This window comes from Vanessa atalanta, chromosome 23 (genome assembly GCF_905147765.1).
Source record: "Vanessa atalanta chromosome 23, ilVanAtal1.2, whole genome shotgun sequence".
Lineage (NCBI taxonomy): Eukaryota > Metazoa > Arthropoda > Insecta > Lepidoptera > Nymphalidae > Vanessa > Vanessa atalanta.
This window is the reverse complement of record NC_061893.1, coordinates 2,324,963-2,345,313: the sequence shown is the minus strand read 5'-3', so window position 1 is coordinate 2,345,313 and position 20,351 is coordinate 2,324,963. Positions and strand designations below refer to the sequence as shown.

Genomic DNA, 20,351 nt, shown 5'->3' with positions numbered 1-20,351 from the left:
TATTCTAAATAAACAATTACTCACTAAGGATAGTTGAAACTTGTTTTTGACAAGTAGGTATGTAAATCGCAGTTCTTTTAAAATAAATTAAATATTATGCATAATAATCAAAAATAATTGATACAATACAGTGTAACTATAAGATAAACAGATAAAATACTATGTATTTCAAATTATTTTCAAGTTTAATTAGTTTTTGTTTAGAGCAGCTCAGTTAGAGACTGACGATAATATTAAATTTACGCGGCAAATCGTCATTTTGCAATTTCAACAGATTAAAAATTAATACTATTTAAAAAATGTTAGGTTATATTAATACATATTACATTTAGTTTCAATTATTGTCATTGTTGTTTTTGTTTATTTTCATTGTATTGCTGGTTTTCCAATAATAAATGTAATAAGTTAAAAAATAAAAATATCAGACATCAAAGACATTTTAAAAAAATACCGTTTTATTTTGATAAATATCGCAATACCTATCAAAATAAAATATTTTTGAAGTGAAGCTTCTTTCGTTTAGATTTGAAATTCGACGAAAGGAACAAGTGTTACGATATAGTAACAAACAAAGAAATAATAAAATTTCACTTCTTCGGTGTGTGAATTACACGAGTACACTTTTTTCTTATTTTGATTTTACTTTAAAAAAATAAAAAAAGAATGTTACAAGTACACATAAGCGTTCCTGAAAAAGATTATGACATAAAACTATTTTCAATAGTTTTTAGGTTAAGTTGTATATTTGTTTTGAAGTAAATACTACATACACATAATAACAATACAAAAAAGTTACTACCAATTTATCTACCTAAAGTGACTTAAATTATTTATAAAATTTGGGTTTATTATAGAGTGATTTCAATATTTTAAAATAAGGTTGCCTTCATATACAAAAATAAGTTTATTTAATTTTTTTTTTAAATTTTACTCGACTTTTTATTTTATATGGCGGGTTAAGAAAAAAAAGAACAATATTTTCAAAAACTTTTCACTTAAGAATTGCATTTGTTTTACAAATTGGCGCCGTGTAGTTTTAAGTTAATACACTCACGATTGTTTTTTAATTTGAATTAACTACTGTAATTTATTTGAAACATGGAAGAAGAGCTTGACCAAAATGAACAGCGTAGGCATTTCATTCAAAATTATATAAATGAAGAATACGCTAATATTTTATTTTGTTACGGCTTTTGCGACGGTAACAGTAAAAGCTGCTCGACAAGATTATTCGCGTCGGTTTCATAATCGCCGACTACCGCATGTACCAGTTTTTAATGGAGCGTATAGGCGAATCCAGGAAACTGGTAGTTTTAAGAGACGACAAATTAATGACGAAGAGGATGCTGATAGAAAAGTTGCTTTCTGTAGATTCATGCTTAATGAGGATTTAGAAGATGCATCTTTTTTGAAAAAAATCCGCTTGACTGACGAATCCAAATTTGATCAAGATGGTATTACTAACTACCACAATAAACATTATAAGAGTGAAAAAGTGGACAAATATTCCTAATAAAAAGAGGCCAAAAGGGTTATAATGTCTGGATGGCAATAATTGACGACAATTTAATCGGACCATATTTTTTACCAAGTAATCTAAATATTGCAGCTTACGAAGATATTTTGGCAAATAAAATGTTTGGCCTCTTCGAAGACGTCCCTTTGGCTACTAGGCAAAAAATACCAGCAAGACGGATGTCCTGCACATTTCAATGCTAGGCGATGGCTTGATAGCCATTTTCCTTATCGTTGGATAGGCCGAAGGGGACCCATCCTGTGACCCGCGAGAAGTCCGGACTTAACGCCGGTTGATTTCCATATTCGGGTCACACGAAATCCCTAGTTTATGACGTCTCCGCCTGTGTCATCCGCGGAAGAAATCAAAATAAGAATTATAAACTCTTCAAATACAATGCGGAATAATTTGACTAGTTCGGTAGTTGATGTCACAACTTAGAAAAAGAATGCGACTTTGCGTTCGCATTATGGGAAGTCATCGAGCAAGGACTAGGCTAAAATACAAAATATCTTAATTGTAACTTAACTACTGAACTGTTTATGTATCTAAATTGTATTTAAAATTTGTATTAAGTAAGTAAGTTAAGAAAATGGATATTATTTTAAATCAATTTTGTGGGAATTTTAAAGAGCGACCTTTAGTACGAATTCGGTCCATGTTCGAATACGAATTTCCACGATCGTTCTTTCTGATCATTTTATTTCAGTTGTTAAAATGTTTTGTTTAGTAAAATATTGAAAAATATCCCGTGCTTAATTGTTTTTATAAATCAGTAGAAAAAAAGATTTTAATCGATACTTTTTTTTAAATAAATTTTTGAAGTTGCAATTTTGACTTATTTTGTAAAAATATAAAAAACGTAATAACTCAAAAATGGTTCACTTTTGCATATGTGGTTAAAATTATCGCAAATAGTCACCCCTATTACCTCCTAACGGGAATAAGTCGAATTAACAAAAACCTGTATAATATTATTCATATTTATGCTTACAATTATTGGAAAGGTCTTGTATATTATGGCAACTTTTACCTTGTGATAGGTCACGTGACAGCACGTGAAGTGGCATAGACAAAACATCTATTCGTCAGTTTTCGGGCGAGGAGGCAGCGCAGTTTGGTGTTTTATTGAGCGGCCTGCCAAAAGAAAACTGAAACATGGCTAAAAGTCTTTCGGCTACCCAGGCAAATAAGGAACATGCCCTGGTGGTATCCCGTGACTTCATATCCCAGCCCCGTCTGAGTAAGTGTTATAATGATTTAATGCGATATTATACGTATATAGCTCTTATTACTTGGCAAGTCAGCGATGTCAAATTATCGATTTTGCCATTAAGTTCTTCTGTAATGTTTTGTTTTTGACTTTTTTCCATAAAAAAAATATATATCTATCTGTAAATTCTACAGGAATCAGCCAATGTTAATCAATTTTGATAAAAAGTCCCCAATAGAAGCTATCTTGAATCGTATTTGAAATCTCTTCTAATACTATTTGAGAGAAGTTAATTGGTATAAAGGGGACTTTTTTATCTTGATTAAAGTCATTCTCATAATTTTCACAGTATACTTTTCATTTAATTGTGGAAATGTCTTATATTGCGACAAACGCCCTAGATGTATAGAGACACGGCCTTGAGAATTATCTAAAAATCAAAGTAAATCTTACGTACTTTAAAAGTAGGGCTTTAAAATAAACCCAAGAACGTTATATAAAAAAATATAGTTACATATTTGTTCTTCATGTAATTTTTTTTATATTGATTTAAGTGTCTTATTGGAATCACATGACTTTGGTCAGCTGTTAAGTAGAAATTTAACTTCGAAATTATTTTAAATTTTCCTTAAGGTTTGTGTTACTTTCTTGGCTGGTTATAAAAATATATGGAATTCGTTTTTTAAATATTGCTGTCTAAGAGTTTGAGTTTTAGCAAATAATGGTTTAAGTATTATAAATTACCTTCAATAAAACTATGCATAGTCAAAATGTTTACTTATAGAATAGAATACCTAATTGGCACTATAAGTTAAATTTGAAATTAGGTTTTGTTACTATAATCTAGTAGAGTTAACTATATAGTTCACTAATTTCCTAGCATAATACATAGTTATTATATCACAAATATATTAAGCAATGTCTTAACCTGAATTCATAAAAAAAGTACACCAATTTAACAATTTCAGGGACAATACACTAATATATAGATAAGCAATTATTATAATGTCTATAGGTGTAAACTGTAACAGAAATTTTTAGAAGATTAACTACATAGTGGTCACTTATAATTATTTATTAGCAAAGATGATTAAGATTATGTTATTAAAATTTGTTTTGTCGTACAGCTTACAAGACGGTGTCGGGTGTAAACGGACCCCTTGTCATCTTAGATGAGGTGAAATTCCCCAAATTCTCTGAGATTGTACAGCTCAGACTCGCTGATGGCACCCTCCGGTCTGGTCAGGTAATAATTATTTTTTATCTTATTTATGTTAATTTATGTGCATTTAATTCATTAAAACTTTGTTTTTGACTGACTTACCTTGGTAGAATATTCTATGTATATACATCCCGGATTAACTCTAAGGGTTTAGAATGATGAATAAAAAGTGAAAAGCCTACACATTTAAAGATTTTTATTGTTGAAAAAAATCATTGTAATTCAAATAATTGAGGATAAAAATCCTGTTACTGTTACTGACATATGATGTGATAAAAATATTTCTGATATAGTATCTTTGATATATCACCTGTCACTCTGAAAAAAAATTAAACCTTTTTGATTCAACTAAATTTGATTTTCTAAAATTTTGTTCACATATCCATGTCAATTAAAAAGAAGAAAGGGTAAAACACTAAAATGATATTTTTGAGAAATGAGGATTACTAACTTAATTTTAAACCTCATTTCCCAAAAGTACCATTTGGCACTTGACAAGGAATATAATATTTGACCGTCTAACTATCTTAAAATATTATTAATGTTAGAGGTCATATAACTTTACACTTTGTACTCCACTAAGCTGTTCCAATGCAGCGGTTGAATAGTATGAATATGAGATCTCTGAGCGTGAGATGAATTATAACTAAGCACATGAAAATTAAGTGCCTGGGTTTGAACCTGCAGTCATAGATTAACATGCAGGCATTCTAACTGGGCCATCTATGCTTGGTTATCTTAAATGTACACAACAGTTTAAATATTAACAGACTTTGATGAAACTATAGATTTAGTAACAGTTATGGTTTTATATACCACATCCTGCATTTAAAGTACTTAAGGATTGCATACTAATCTTAAATTAAATTAAATTATATTAACAGATTAATTATGTACATATTCAATTGTGTAGCTACAACTATGATAGGCATAATTAGTGCATAGTTTTAGTTATTGGTAGTGTTAAGATGTATGTTTTTTATGACTGTCAGCTGACACCATCAGCTGATGGTGTTTTGGACCAGTAGTGTTTAAACTTTTAATCTCTTATAAAATTTAATCTAATGAAATCTGGATATATTTTAGTGATCCAATTAGAATTTATTTCAATGTACACACAAGGGTCATAAAATCTTAGTTTCCAAGGTTTATGATGCATTTATGATGTAAAGGATCCTTAATATTTCTTTCAAAAGGCGCTGTTATGTACTTATGTACTTAACAATATATATAACGATTAGGTGCTGGAAGTCAGCGGTACCAAGGCCGTTGTCCAGGTATTCGAAGGTACATCGGGTATCGACGCCAAGAACACGCTCTGCGAGTTCACGGGAGACATCTTGCGCACACCCGTCTCTGAAGACATGTTGGGTGAGTCTTATTGAAAACTATTTCTTACAATATAGGATATCATTTGTTCTCTATCACTCTAAAATAAAATACCAATCGAATCGGTATTTCAATTAAGACTTACAAAAAAAAAAACACTTTTGTATTGTATATGCCATTTTAGTAAGAAGTATTTAAAATTTTTCTTTTTGAAAAAATCTTCCATGGATTAAATATTATGGATAAAAATCATTCGACGTACGAGCAAAGATACCTATAAATATTGTACAGAACACGGGCATGCAGCTAATTACTAAAACTAAAAACATAATATTTTAGTAATAATAGTTTGTCTTTAAATCGTTAATTTTGACAGTCTGGTCTGATATTCAAAGATAAAGATATAGATAGTTAAAACTGAAGTTGTATTTAGGCAACATGTTACAGTTTGGAAGAGAAACATGATATTTTGTCAAACATATTTTAACCTTATCATTTTTTTATTAATAAAATGTTTTTTTTTTTAAGGCGTCTTCTTAATCTATTTCCCTATTACCAGTTACTAGTTTTATACTGAAAAGTTTTTATAAAGAAAAGAATAAATAGTATATATGCATTTATTAATATAATCGAAATACCAATCACTGATTAATCAGGAAATCTCAGAAACTTTAACAACTAAAAACTTGAATTTTGGCAGGTAGGTTCCTTATAGGGTTAAGACATCCGCTAAGACCACACCACCCCTTTGGAGATAAAATGGGGGTTAAAGTTTGTTTTATAAATTTCGCGTGGATAAAGCTGCTAGTAATTCAATAGAGTCTGAAGAAGAGTCTTCTGAAATAATTATTTCCAATGATGTTTTTAAAATAATTCAAAACTCTGTGCCTATTTTGTAATAAGGCTCTATTCAGATGTGGATACCACTCACTAAATATTTATTGGGTCACTGAACATCTGAGTCTTGCTTTGGTTCGAAGGGAGAGTCGGTTTTATAAAAGCATGAGAGAGACATAATCGTAGATCAATGTTGTACTGGGACATAACATGTGTAAGGACTTCAGGAGTTGATTAGGTCTAGTAATGTCTGTCTATAGTTTAAGGTGACCATTTACCATCAGGTCTTCCACTTGTTCAATTCACAAAATATAATCAAAATATTACTCAATAAACTAAATTTGTCATTCATTAATGAATAAGATAGAACTACCTACATCATTTGTGATACATCCATTCAGGTCGTGTGTTCAACGGTTCCGGTAAACCAATCGACAAAGGACCCCCAATCCTCGCTGAGGACTTCTTGGATATTCAGGGTCAACCCATCAACCCATGGTCGCGTATCTACCCCGAGGAAATGATTCAGACTGGTAAGTGGACTGAATTATCTATAAAAACATAATATAATTAACAATTTCCTAATTAAGACATTATTGAATATTTGTGTAATTTCTTTTTTGATATCTAAATAAAAATAATTTTGATTCAAAGTGATTTATCGCAGTTTTATAATTTACTTAAATTTTAATATAAAAAAAATAGCAATATATGATTATGTTTTTGATGATTTTTAAAAAAATAATTTTCGGAAAAATTCAAAATTAAAATGTTTCAATTTTGGATTAAACTTGTTTAATAGTGACTAAATATTTTAGTCAAATCTTGAAAGTACATTTTGATCCATTCCTAATCCTTCATCTATATTGAGCTGAAAGCTGTAACTTTGCCAACACTTGGCTCAGGAGACAATACAATCAATAATACCTGTCTATTATTATGGTTAGTACTTAGCACAGATTAAATAAATGCTTGTTTTTAAAAAGTTTTTATTGAATTGATTAGATGAAGCAACTTTTACTTCTGATCTTGGTTTGATATTAGTATTATGTAGTAAATATATAATTGATATTATTAATAATGAATCTTCATTGATTTTGGAAAACATTTTTTTCCCTTAAAAAATATTATGTTACATTATATACAATTACATTACATTATGTAATGTAATGTGATGTAATTTAATTGATTTTGGACAACATTTTTTTCCCTTAACTGAGTAAAATTACACAGCATTCTATAACCGTGGTCTGATTGCAGGTATCTCCGCTATCGACGTGATGAACTCCATCGCTCGTGGTCAGAAGATCCCCATCTTCTCTGCGGCCGGTTTGCCTCACAACGAAATCGCCGCCCAGATCTGTAGACAGGCCGGTCTTGTCAAGGTTCGTAAGAATATTATAATTATCTTTTTTTTCTTCCCCCGATCAATTGGCAAACCAACTCAAAAGCGAAAACCATCTTGGCATCCTCATATCACGAGTTGTGTCCTCGATGGATGCTTAGTCATTTCGCCAATAATCGCACCACCTATCCGCTTATAGTCAGACCAAAGTGCGATTGCAAATCAAAATATAACAAAAAAAAGTTATATCGTTATTATTAATCGTATCGTTCAATAATGTATTAAAAATGTATATGAATATAGTAAGTAAACTTAAATGAACTTAGAAGTAATTACAACATTTTATCAATTATAGTTTTTCAATAGGCGATGATCATCCGACATTTTGTTAATATAATATAAAACATTTTGTCAAAATTGATTTAAAATAATATATTAATATATTTTATTCATTTTACTTCTCTTCGTAATTATATAACAACAAAAATATTTAATACCCCCGTAGGTGCCCGGTAAATCAGTTTTGGATGACCACGAAGACAACTTCGCCATCGTGTTCGCTGCTATGGGTGTCAACATGGAGACGGCCAGATTCTTCAAGCAGGACTTCGAAGAGAACGGTTCCATGGAGAACGTGTGCCTGTTCTTGAACTTGGCCAACGATCCCACCATCGAGAGAATCATCACCCCACGTCTGGCTCTCACGGCCGCTGAGTTCTTGGCCTACCAGTGTGAGGTGAGACGAGTATATTTCAGCACAAATATTTCATGGAAATGATTTCGTAAGTTAGTGCATTGTTGAGGAGTTTCTTAAAAAATGTTTTGGTTTAGTATGATTGGGAACTACTATTAGTGATTTTTATGTAATGATTTTACAGATTGCAGAGTATAACCTCTTCTCAATAACATAACTTGTTTATATAAAGTCGGACTACCAATTTGATAGCTAATGATCTTACTATTGATGCTGACACACAACATGATATGCTAATATGAAACGAGACAAGGCGCCTATTGATTTTCAATTTAATTTCTACAAAAGATAAAATGTCCCATATTTGTGATTTATAAAGTAATCAACAACAGACGTCAAATCTTGAATAATTTACACTTTTTCTATCATCTCCATCAAAGCCCCATCTCTTGCAAGATAGTCAGAAAATAGCTCGTAAGTCACTTTGGCCATGGCTTCACTAAACCCGATGTTGTCGGTCCACAGAAACACGTACTGGTAATCCTGACGGACATGTCTTCGTACGCGGAGGCTCTGCGTGAGGTGTCGGCCGCTCGTGAGGAGGTGCCCGGACGAAGAGGTTTCCCAGGTACGATTCTCCGCGTGTACTACACATAGCAAACCAGCTGACCGCTTCGGATATTTTCTTTTAAAATCATGTCATAAAAGTATTATGAAATTAATCTATTGAATTTTTGACCTTATGAAGTCTAACAAGAGGTACAATTTTAAATGACGATTTGTGATTTAATTAAATACTTTATCTAATTATGATAATAACCAATCTTTAAAAAAATGTTGAGCTTAAATAATATATTTGTAAATGTTTGTCACCCAGGTTACATGTACACGGATTTGGCCACCATCTACGAGCGTGCCGGACGTGTCGAGGGCCGTAACGGATCCATCACACAGATCCCTATTCTTACTATGCCTAACGATGACATCACCCATCCAATTCCTGACTTGACAGGTTATATTACTGAGGGACAGGTGAGAATTCTATGACTGCATATTATAAGGCTGGCTCAGTTAAATCATAAATCTATAAACGAAATATAAGCAAATACAAAAAAAAAACTTTTAATTACTTTTTTGCATCATAATTTTTTTTGTTTCTATAGATCTACGTAGACCGTCAGCTCCATAACAGACAAATCTACCCACCAGTCAACGTGTTGCCTTCCCTGTCACGTCTGATGAAGTCCGCCATCGGCGAGGGCATGACCCGCAAGGATCACTCTGACGTGTCCAACCAGCTGGTGAGCATAAATCTTAACTGTTGTATTCATAGCAGGCATAGCAGCTATATTGCTTCCTAATTGTCAGTATTCCATCAAAACCATTAAATATTAATATGAACATTGAGAATTGTGAACTTATTTATTTTTGGATCTACAAACTAGTTACAATAATGAGTTATTATAATAAATGTGTGTATAATATTTGCGTGTTGCTCCGCAGTACGCTTGCTACGCTATCGGTAAGGACGTGCAGGCCATGAAGGCCGTGGTGGGTGAAGAGGCGTTGACGCCTGATGACTTGCTGTACCTTGAGTTCCTTACCAAGTTTGAGAAGAACTTCATCACCCAGGTAACTTATACGAATGACTAGCGACATTCTTCTTGTAATTAAACAGTTAGTGTATCTTACAAATATTCTGAAAGTGTAAATGACAGAAATCAGTTTTTTTTGTAGATTAAATCATAGTTTTTTTTTATTTATTTTACCTCAGAAAATAGGGTCGATAATGACTTAAAAGTATGCTTGAAAATTACATGTTCATATCATAACATATTAAAAAATCGATGTTTCTCCAGAGCAACTACGAGAACCGTACAGTCTTCGAGTCCCTGGACATCGGCTGGCAGCTTCTCCGTATCTTCCCCAAGGAGATGCTCAAACGTATCCCGGCTTCCATCCTCGCAGAGTTCTACCCCAGAGACTCGCGCCACTAAACTCGCCCCACGGATACGCGCGGCCCGACACGCTAGCCAGAAACTTTATTCTTTTAATATTGAGTGTTGTCATACTATATCGAAGAATATTCGCCTTGAAAAAAGTAGGGGATATTGATGATTGTATTTCTGTATCATTAATTCCTTATATAAGATATGTTTTTTTAATAAACATCCTACACTGTATTTTTTAGGCAATATAAAAAATAAATTATGACAACACTGATTTTAATTTTACCATATTTGTCATCAATACTATTGCTTTTTTGAAAGTAAATTCTGAGTGAATTAACTGTACAACGATTTTAATTATAGCGGAGATTCTATTTATAGTTTTTTTTTTTTTATTTATTATTATTACCTCTTCGCTCGGCTGGGATGTCGGTCCGCGGTAAATTGTAAGATATTATACTGTTTACTAGTAAGTTGTTAATAGTTTATTAATAATGTGTATTACATGTATTACAATCAAGTTACAAAATTATAACAATCGTGTTGCTTTATAATAATTAGAAAAAAATAAATAAATGTTTATAATAGCCATATAACGGTGTTGCTACGTGAAAGGAAATGTTGCCGTCTCGTGTATATATTTTCTTCTGAAGTAGTATTTTTTGCTGGACGAATTGAATAATAAATGTATTTTTGTTATAATGCTGGTGCTTCTCCGACACATGATATTTATCTGTTGTTTTCGTGCACAAATTGTTGAAAGTGTGTTCAATGGAAATGTATTTAATCTATAAAATTATATTGTAATAACATCATCGCGTAATACACGTCCATGTGTGATATTTCTGAATTCGTAACAATTTGTGACAGAATGTTATTTATGTAAATAGCAATAATAAATTCATATAGCCCCGTAACAATATGTTGCATTCCACGTCGAGTTCTCCTCGTTCACTCTTTAAATTCTATCTTCAATGAATAAGTGAATTAGGACATTGTTGTTTTATGGAAATAAAAAGTATAGAAGTTAAACCATTCGTTTTTTTTAAATAAAATTCGTAGTTTGTAAATGGGGGTTTTGAAACAAAGAGCATTTAATTGAGTTATTTTAAGTCACAACGTGAGAAAATGTCTAGCAATTTATATAGAATTTGAAAATGATAGTTGAAACCTATTGTACAATGCGGATGACGTTATCTTGCAGCGGCTTGTAGTGGTCTGGATATTCAGCAATTTTTATTGGAGACATAGAGCATTATGGAAAACGATGATGATATACTCCTGGCTGATTTGAACGATGGCGGCCAATCTCAAAGAAGACCAACCAACTATGCAGGACATATTGTAGTGAAGATATGTGTGCGCAAACACACAATTTCCTAAATTTCATAATCCGATGGGATGGCGGATTCGACACGACATTAACCTTCTCTTCAATACATATTACTCTAAAGAATAAGTGTCCAAATGTGATATTCATATTATCAATAAATATTACTTCTGTTAGGTTAGGTTAGTGTATAGGCCCGTTTTAATCCAGAGTACCGGTGATGCAAAATGACCGGTCGTCGCGCCTTGTGGAGCGATTGGCTGATAATGGTCAAGACTTGGACCATATTTATTGTATTGAAAATTATAAAATGAGTCGCTGATTTTCTTTCGTTATCAGGTTATAAAGATCGGCGACTAATACCCTATATAACTATCGGAATATGTAGTTTATAAAAGTAGTTTTGCCTTGTTTTTATAAAAGTTATTTCTATATTGAGTAAAGGAATTCAAAGAGGAGGAACACTTGGTACCATAAAAATTGAGAAGTAACTAAAATTAAAAGGAGTTTTAAGGCCATGAGTCATCTGACTTTTTTTACGTTTCATTCGACTAACAAGTCGTTCGAAAAACACTACCATAATAAATATACCTAAAAAGTTCTTGGGCAGGCAGGGAAAATCAGTTCAAAATTTTTGGGATTGAAGCAGCAAATTAATTATTACGTTTACTATAATTATTATTGGATATTAATTTAACTTGGAAGAAATTGCCTTCTAGAATAGATCTAGCAAAATACCAGCGTAAAGCAAAAGTGATAAAGCTTTTGAAATGTATATGAACGATACGGATTCTCAAATTAAAGGTACAATTTGATAATAAATTTAATATATTTTGTAGATGGACTAAAATAAAACTTCTCGATTTTCGATTTGTATTTTTACTGATATAGATATACATTCATTTATTTATAGATGAGTTTATGCAACATAAATACGTTTACTCTACGATACAATTCAAGACTTGAGGCCTTAGTTGTTGAGGCGGTGTTTAGCCAAACACTGATTAATTCCTTTCTATCATCATTGATTTGACATTCGAAAGAAGACGCATCATTAACTAACAACGTTTATAGATAAAGCCTTTAGGCCTAATGACTTAAACCCATAACATGTTTTGTTTCAATTGCGTTATATGAACTACTAAAAACGGTAAATTGTCTATGGGAAAATCTGGATGTTGATGTGATAAATAAAACAAGAATTGTTTTTATTATCTATATTAAATTTGTTTACAATTTTAAAGTGTGCAAATTAAATGCCGCCTGAAGTGTTCTCTATTGATTTTTAACACTGGAATGAAACTTGACGAGTTGGTATAGGGCTTCGTATAACGATCGTTTTTTGGAATAAATACAAAATAGAAAAGTTGCAAAGATTAATATAAATTAACCGGCGATTCCAGCGATTGCTTCTGAAGCGAAATATTTAACATCAACATCAGGATCCACGTTCAACTTCTCCAAAACCGGTTTTACTTGCGGCTGGATCACAGCGGGGTCTAAGTATGGCGCCATTTTTTGTAGAGTCTTGGCAACATTGAACCGAACGTTGGCAACATTATCATCAGCCATAGATAAGACAGTCGGCAGAAGTACTCGCGTCGTTATATCTTTCCCGCAAACTTCTGAGAGGACATTGATGCAAAATAGATATGTCATTCTGTGTAAATAGTTTTGTTCACGCGACATGGCCAGCACTTTTGGTATTACATTCGTTTCAGCCCATGCTGCTCCGTACTGTTCGACTAATTTCTTTAAGTTTAATGTAGCAGCTTCACGGATAGCATAGACGTGGTCGATCAGCCAGGACATACAAAGACCAGTCAGCTTTTCATCGAAGAATTCCTGGCCAAGTTGTCCAGCCAACAGTGGCATATGTTCAATTATGGCAAGACGGACGCGCCATTTTGTGTCCTCGGCGAGTTCAACGATTGCTGGTAGAAGTGATTGGACTAATTGCTGAATACCAATGACCTCATTTACACATTCAAGGTTTGAAATAATGTTTAGCCTGACTTCTGGACATTCATCTTTCAATTGCGTCAGGAACAACGGTAAAAGGTGCTCAATAGTGTTTTGCCTGCCGACAATGGGACTAAGACCCATTATGATAGAAGCGAGAGCGGATTTCACATGCTGGTTGAGGTCGCAGACCAAATCTTTAATCTGTGGCAGTATCATAGTCATGATGATTTGTTCCTGGTGTGCCTTGTCTAGATTCATACAGAAGTCCTTAACCTGAAAAGAAAGTATTATATATCAATAATTTGATACAACTTCTTATAACTGCAACTTCGTTTATTTTACAAACTTTAACTTACTTTCTCTGCAGCTGCGGCTCGTACTTCAGCTTCAGTGTCCTTAAGAAGTGCTTGGAATATTTGTGCGAGGTCGGTGCGTGCCAGTTCAAGTCCTACAGCTTGTTGGAGCTCAACAAATCTGTCAAAATAGGTTACAATTAATTAATTTGAAGACTAAGTTCATTGGCTCCATGTATCATATCCCAAAGCCTAATCCTTGATAGAAAACGAGGCCTTTGCGTAGCAGTGCGTCATTTTTGGACTCTATACATTTGAGAAAGATAAAATATTCCTATGTCTAGGTTTTAAACAGTAATATATGCACATAAGATGACTTACTTTTCAGCTACCATGTAGCGCACCCTCCAGGAAGCGTCCTCGGCGCGCAGACGAACGGTGGGCATCACAAGCTGTTCCATGTCCTCGGGCGGCAGCAGCGCGGCCACGGCGGCGCAGGCCTCCGCTGCCAGCAGGCGCACTGAGTCTTGCTCATCCTAGAATACCCAAACAGTTCATATATATGAAAATCGGTTGAGCTTATAAATAATGAGTATGGAATATAAATCTAATCACTCATAAAGGCGCGCTCGTCCAACGTGGAAGGTGAAATATTATAATATTTGGCGTGCATTAGTATGAATAAGTGACGTTTGTGCTTACAAGATGCCTTAGTGTGCGTGACATGACTAACTGTAACAGTAAATACAGCATACACAATAACAAGCACAGCATGCACAACATGTATGAATTTTGTATTAGTAATATCCATAGAATTCGTATTTCACATTGACAAAAGTAAAGATAAGGTGTGGGAATTTGGTAAATAAGGCGATTTGGTGAAGTAAGGAGGCACAGAACTAGATGAGTACCGTAGACTAGACTAGAAAATAATGGTCAATAACAATCTTCCAAGAAAGAAACTAGGTACGATACCTACCACATAATCGCAACAATAATATTAAAAAAAAAAATCCAGACGACAAAGTACCCAAAATGTCTAATCCTAAAATTACGAATTTGATTTAGCCTGGAAATAAAAACATGCAAGTTTGTCCAAAAGAAAGACAATACTTAATTGCAAATTTTTTGGTAAAAAAAGGGGCACAAATCAGCTAAATGTTCTTTGTTGAAATTGTTAATTAATTTGTGGTTTTAACTATTTCGTGAGTAGCGGTGAAGAAAAACATCAAACTTGCAAGTGCTGACTGCGGATCGGTCGTTTATGTATCCAGCAAAGCTAACATGGCGGAATTTGTTCTTAATCTTTTTCTCAAGGGCACAAGGGACATAACATCTTAGTTCCCAAGGTTGGTGGCGCATTGGCGAAGTAAGGAGTGGTTAATATTTCTTACAGCGCCATATTGTCTATGGGCGGTAGTTACTACTTACGATCAGGTGGCCCATATTTACTTCCGCCAGCCTATGTCATAAAAAAAGAGGCCTTAGCCCAGCAGTGGGCATTTAGGGACTGCATCTTTACTTTACACTCAAGTGAGTCAGTCTTTGAAAAGTACAGCAGCCAATATCACTTAAATTCGTTAAACGATAAAGATAAATGATATTACCTGAGCCAAAGTAACGAACATCGGTATGAGGTCACTCTTCACATATTCAACTTCGACCACTCTCGCGAACTCGCCCAGCTTGTACGCCGCCGCGCGACGCACCATCGGCGTGTCGTCTTGACACAGCGAGCGGAAGTTCCCACGGAGTTCTTCCTTGACAGGTGCCGATACACGGGGGTAGCATACGCTAAAAAGATACAGAATATAATTAGTTCTTTTTACTATTATTATTTCAAGTGCCACCAGCCAAATGGGCCACCTGACGGTAAGTTTTAACCATCATACATAAACATTGGCTATATATGAAAAGTTATTTTTAAAAAGTGCCACCTAGGAACTAAGATGGATATATATAGTGCTAATAGTCACACTGGAAGTGTTGTGACTCACTTCAAAACTAGATCACAATAAACAGAAGAATTGCTGTGTGGCCGTATAGAATATGTGATGACTGGGTGGTACTTAAACAGAAGGGATTGCACTAAGCCATATCACCAATGTTTACAATGTCTGTTATTATATCAAACATTTGCCACTATTGTTGATATCAGCTTAGCATAAATGGCAGATAATAGCTTATTCAAAAGTGGTGTAAATAAATAAAATATTGGTCAAGATCTAAAATTGTCATTTTAAATGTTGGTGAAGTGGTTATCGGAATATTATAAGTATATTATATACTATAAGTAGTTTGGTGGAATAGCATTTTATTATGAATGTTTTATTATAAACAGAATTCGAACAATCTATAACCTAGGAGCCAAGCAATCATTAAGGTATAAATTAAACTGGCTGTTTCTATTCATATACAATTATGTATATAATTAATTTGACGAAAAAAAATAAATGACCCGCTGAGTTTCTTTCGCCGGTTCTTCTCAGGGTGTTCCTTTTTCCGAAACAGTGGTAGTGTTTAATTTGACCATCAATAAAAAGTGTAATGCTTCTATACTGAATAAAGGAATTTGAGTTTGAGTTTAAGTTTGAATGTTATGTCAACAGTATAGTATGTACTACCTTTGGAATTTCCTAAAGAAGGCATTATATCCATCCCTTGTGCAATACAATAATAATTGTACACTCAACCAATAAATAAAATAGCTTTTTAGTGAAAAAACATTTGCATTGTCACAATATGCACATTATTAGGCACCCTGTTCATTTTGATTTAGATCTTGTAAATACAAAACAGATTATAAAAACCTTGACTTATTAAAAAATTACATAAAAATACCTGAAAAGTCCACATGCTGATGCCCTTGATGTAAACCAGTCACCGCCAGCTAAACGTTGGACTAATGGCACAAAGTACTGTTCCAGGGCTTGAGGTGAGTGATGTGCGGAAACTGCTCTCAATGATGCTACAGCCTTGTCACGCACGACTGTCTCTTCAACTGTTGCAAGAGACTCCAGTGGTGACAGTAAGACGTGAGCATATTCACAGCCTCCAACCAGGTTAATGAAGTTTCCTTAGGATTAAACAGATAATATATTTAATTATAAGTCCTTGTCTTAAATATGCTGTTGTTTAGATTGATTCAAGATTTGTTTTGAAAATAGCAAATAACTTTTACAACAGTAATCATACTCATGTTATTTTTTATATATTGCTTTGACAAAAATTGTAACAGAAAGATTAAAGGATGAAGACTTATGATTGCAGATTTAAATAGGAATCAAAAATTGATCTTGTTTTTGTTATCAAGTGAAAACATAGTGAGGAAACCTACATGTGTATACTAAGCTTATAACAAAAACTGTTGATAAACATAGGAGAAAAAGGCTCCAAGCTGGTTGGTCTTTGCCTATTTATTATATATGACTTATATTGTGTTACATTTAAAAATTTAATCAAATTAATTTATATGACATTTTCAATATTTCGTTTCTTGCACAATATTTAATTCAACTGAACTTTCTAGAACCTGTACATTTTTCTTTAATGAGGCATAATAATTACAAACTCATAGGGAATCATTATTTAGTATTTGTCATCATATATAATATGCATGACAGACTGATATGATGCATAGTATAAAGATATATGTATGTATATATATATATATATATTTATAGATTATAAAATATGTTAAAGACATTAAGATATACATAAATGTAAAGTAAGTTAATGTGAATGATATATAAGTGTTACATATTATGTTATCAACTAAAATCAGTTGGCTTATAGTTAATTGGGAGATATTATTGACAAATATGTCATTTAATTGTGTTGGTATAGAGTAATAAATTTATCTTTGTATCCAGCAAGACAGTAACTAGATTAAAAATACATCTATTGTTTGATATTTCAAAGATACTGAACAAATTAAATGCTTTTTACAGATGAATAAATAAAAACGTTTTGTTCTAATTTGTAATGTAATAGCCAGAACAGGCAAATGGGTCACCTGGTAGAGAGAGGTCACCACCACTCTTAGACCTTTGCTCTAAGAAATATTAATGGTTCCTTACATCTAACCTAATGCCACTAACCTTGAAAGCTAAAATGTTATGTCCCTTGAGCCTGCATTTACACTGGCTCACTCGTCCATCAAATTAGAACACAAAAATATTAAGAATTGCTGTTTGGCAGTAGCTTATCTGATTAGTGACTTGTACAAACCCCTACTAACTAGTAATAAAAGACAATTTTGCTAATTTAGATAATCAATTTCAAGTTTATATAACTCTTTGTTGAAAAAATAAAGCTAATATAACTTCAGTTACTGTATCCATGGAAATAGAACGATTCACCAAAATTGTCTAATTTTGGTAGTATAAAATATATTAAAAGTTAAAATTACTTAAAACAACGAAAATATAATTTGAACGATTCTTTAAACTTTAAAATTGCAATTAAATTACAGATCACAATAAATTATCAATTTACTATAGATTTAGTCAACCACACAAGAACAAATTATTTGAATATTACCTAATGTTTACAATTTTACGTTATTTAAATAAAAATAAAACTGCTTGAAGGTTGAATTCGTATTTACAAACTATTTAAGAATAATTTGTAAAAAAAAATTTTAACATAACCTTTTCCTGTTTAATAAATTCTTAAATTCTCAAAATACAAATCCAAATAATTTGAAAATATTGTATATTTAGTTATTTAATAAGAGAAAAGCATTAACTATCATACTATACAGAGCATTGATTAACAAATGGAGATAAATAGTAATACGCTGAAATTAAAGATAAAAGCTTACCTAGTTGTTCAGCGAGAGCAAGAAGCACTTCATCTTCATCGTATATGGTCTCTGTCAGGAAAGGGATGAGTTCAGACCTGGTTCGCTCCACGCCCAAAGCGAGTGCTATTGTCGACAGCTTTTTGATAGAATTCAATCTCAGTTGAACATCTTCATTTTTTAACTCGTCAATTAGTACTGCAATGGGATAAAGTGAGTCATCCGTCCCGGAGTCGCTAGCCGCCATCCTCAACTGTTATTCACTGCGTTTTTAAGAATTGACTTTGTATTCACGTTTGTACACACCAATTTGAGACGTTATTTTTTTGGAAATTCTTACGCATTTAGCAGCAAAATGGAAGCCTTTAGTTTAGAATTGGCTTTGTCTATGCTTTGATCTGGATTCTAGTGTTGCCTACTAAAAATTCAAAACGTAACTCATTGGAATGTAAAAATTAAATATAATAATAAATTTATAATAGTTATAAATAATAATATCAGAGCCTTAGCTTAACATAACATATTATTTATTTATTAGATTTGTATTTGTGGCTGGTGCATACTAGCAAAAGTTCTTTTTGATTTTTATAAAACTATAATATCGTTTACTAATGCTTTATTCATATGAAAAAATAAGATTGATTAAACTGTACTATTAACTATATTTTTTATAAATTTGTAAGTTTAATTTATAATAATTTATCCATGAAAAAAATACATAAGAATTATTAAATTTAAATCACTTTATAATCATTTCAACTGTACACGGAACTTTTTACAATGCCTGTAATAAAATGGCCAGTGTTTTTAAAATGACTAAGCCCTTTTGTCAATAACGTTATTCCTTTTGAGATTTTTAGATAAGTATTTATAATTTTATTTAAATGAATTACATATTATGGGAGAAGAAGATGATCTTAATACATCTATTGCACACATTGTGTTATGTTGTGTAGCCGGACAAAGTTTAGGGCGTGTACATGCCAAAAGTTATTCACACCCGGGGATGCATGCCAATTTTTTCGTACATGGAATATTGGGATTCTTGCACTTCCAAAGTAAGGCTTTTTAACAAGCAAAATATATGAGAAATACATAGATAGCGTGAAATTACATATATAAATTGTAATATTATAATGTGATACTTTATACTGTTTTCCTACACAGCTGATAATTACATTTTGTAATAGTGAATTATAACAGTCGCGTGTGTATAAAGAAATATAATACTTTTTTTTCAGGCGGCAGATTTAATAATGATTTCAGAACAGCCTATGTCATCAGTTACAGCGCTAGTCGATATTTAGCACTGCCTTGTCTAATGGCAGATTTATACCGTGGCGACCAAAGTTTAAGTACCATCCATCTCGTCTCTGGTTTGATTCCATTCGTGATGGCGTTGGCAGGAAACGACAATCCACATTTAGGAAATTTAATGATAGCATGCAATATTGTATCATTGTGTGTTTATTCTCAACAGAATGATAGGGTTTGGGGATGGTATACGGCTGGTGCGGGAGCTGTTGCATATTTTTTTACTCCTCAAATTGGTCAAAAAGTCGCTTATCCACTGTTTCTTGCTCTTATGGAATACTGTGCCTATAAAATCTTCCGTATTCAATTCTCCTAGCTGTGAATAAAATAATCACCGAAATTATTGAGTTTTTTTTTGTTGTTTGTTATTCGATCATGTTGTGTCTTGTAAACTTATTGGTATCCATTAATCAAAAGCTTAATATGTATAATAATAATTATTAATTATTTTAATACTTATCAAGGTAATGCCTCTGCTTTTGAACAAACAAGTTTGTATTACGTTTAGACGGATATTACCATTACCAGATTTAGTTCGGT

At 32.6% G+C, this 20,351-nt stretch overlaps 3 protein-coding genes across 3 annotated transcripts; 2 read left to right on the top strand and 1 right to left on the bottom strand.

The window, feature by feature from the left end:
• The first annotated feature begins 2,599 nt into the window (after positions 1-2,599).
• LOC125073011 (V-type proton ATPase subunit B) lies at positions 2,600-11,137 on the top strand. The gene is made up of 11 exons (XM_047683667.1): positions 2,600-2,759; positions 3,857-3,975; positions 5,193-5,322; positions 6,519-6,650; positions 7,378-7,502; positions 7,968-8,198; positions 8,682-8,784; positions 9,034-9,188; positions 9,320-9,457; positions 9,660-9,788; positions 10,016-11,137. Exons 1-11 carry the CDS (start codon positions 2,675-2,677, stop codon positions 10,151-10,153), a joined length of 1,485 nt encoding a protein of 494 aa, XP_047539623.1. The 5' UTR covers positions 2,600-2,674; the 3' UTR covers positions 10,154-11,137.
• A 1,500-nt stretch (positions 11,138-12,637) lies between these two features.
• Positions 12,638-18,886, bottom strand: LOC125073098 (serine/threonine-protein phosphatase PP2A 65 kDa regulatory subunit). The gene is made up of 6 exons (XM_047683794.1): positions 18,519-18,886; positions 16,535-16,769; positions 15,301-15,487; positions 14,075-14,229; positions 13,757-13,874; positions 12,638-13,673 (listed from the first exon to the last, which is right to left on the bottom strand). The coding sequence occupies exons 1-6, from the start codon at positions 18,742-18,744 to the stop codon at positions 12,822-12,824; spliced, it is 1,773 nt and encodes a 590-aa protein (XP_047539750.1). The 5' UTR covers positions 18,745-18,886; the 3' UTR covers positions 12,638-12,821.
• A 413-nt stretch (positions 18,887-19,299) lies between these two features.
• LOC125073165 lies at positions 19,300-20,151 on the top strand. Its single transcript, XM_047683883.1, has 2 exons — positions 19,300-19,555; positions 19,739-20,151. The coding sequence occupies exons 1-2, from the start codon at positions 19,396-19,398 to the stop codon at positions 20,125-20,127; spliced, it is 549 nt and encodes a 182-aa protein (XP_047539839.1). The 5' UTR covers positions 19,300-19,395; the 3' UTR covers positions 20,128-20,151.
• Positions 20,152-20,351: the final 200 nt, after the last annotated feature.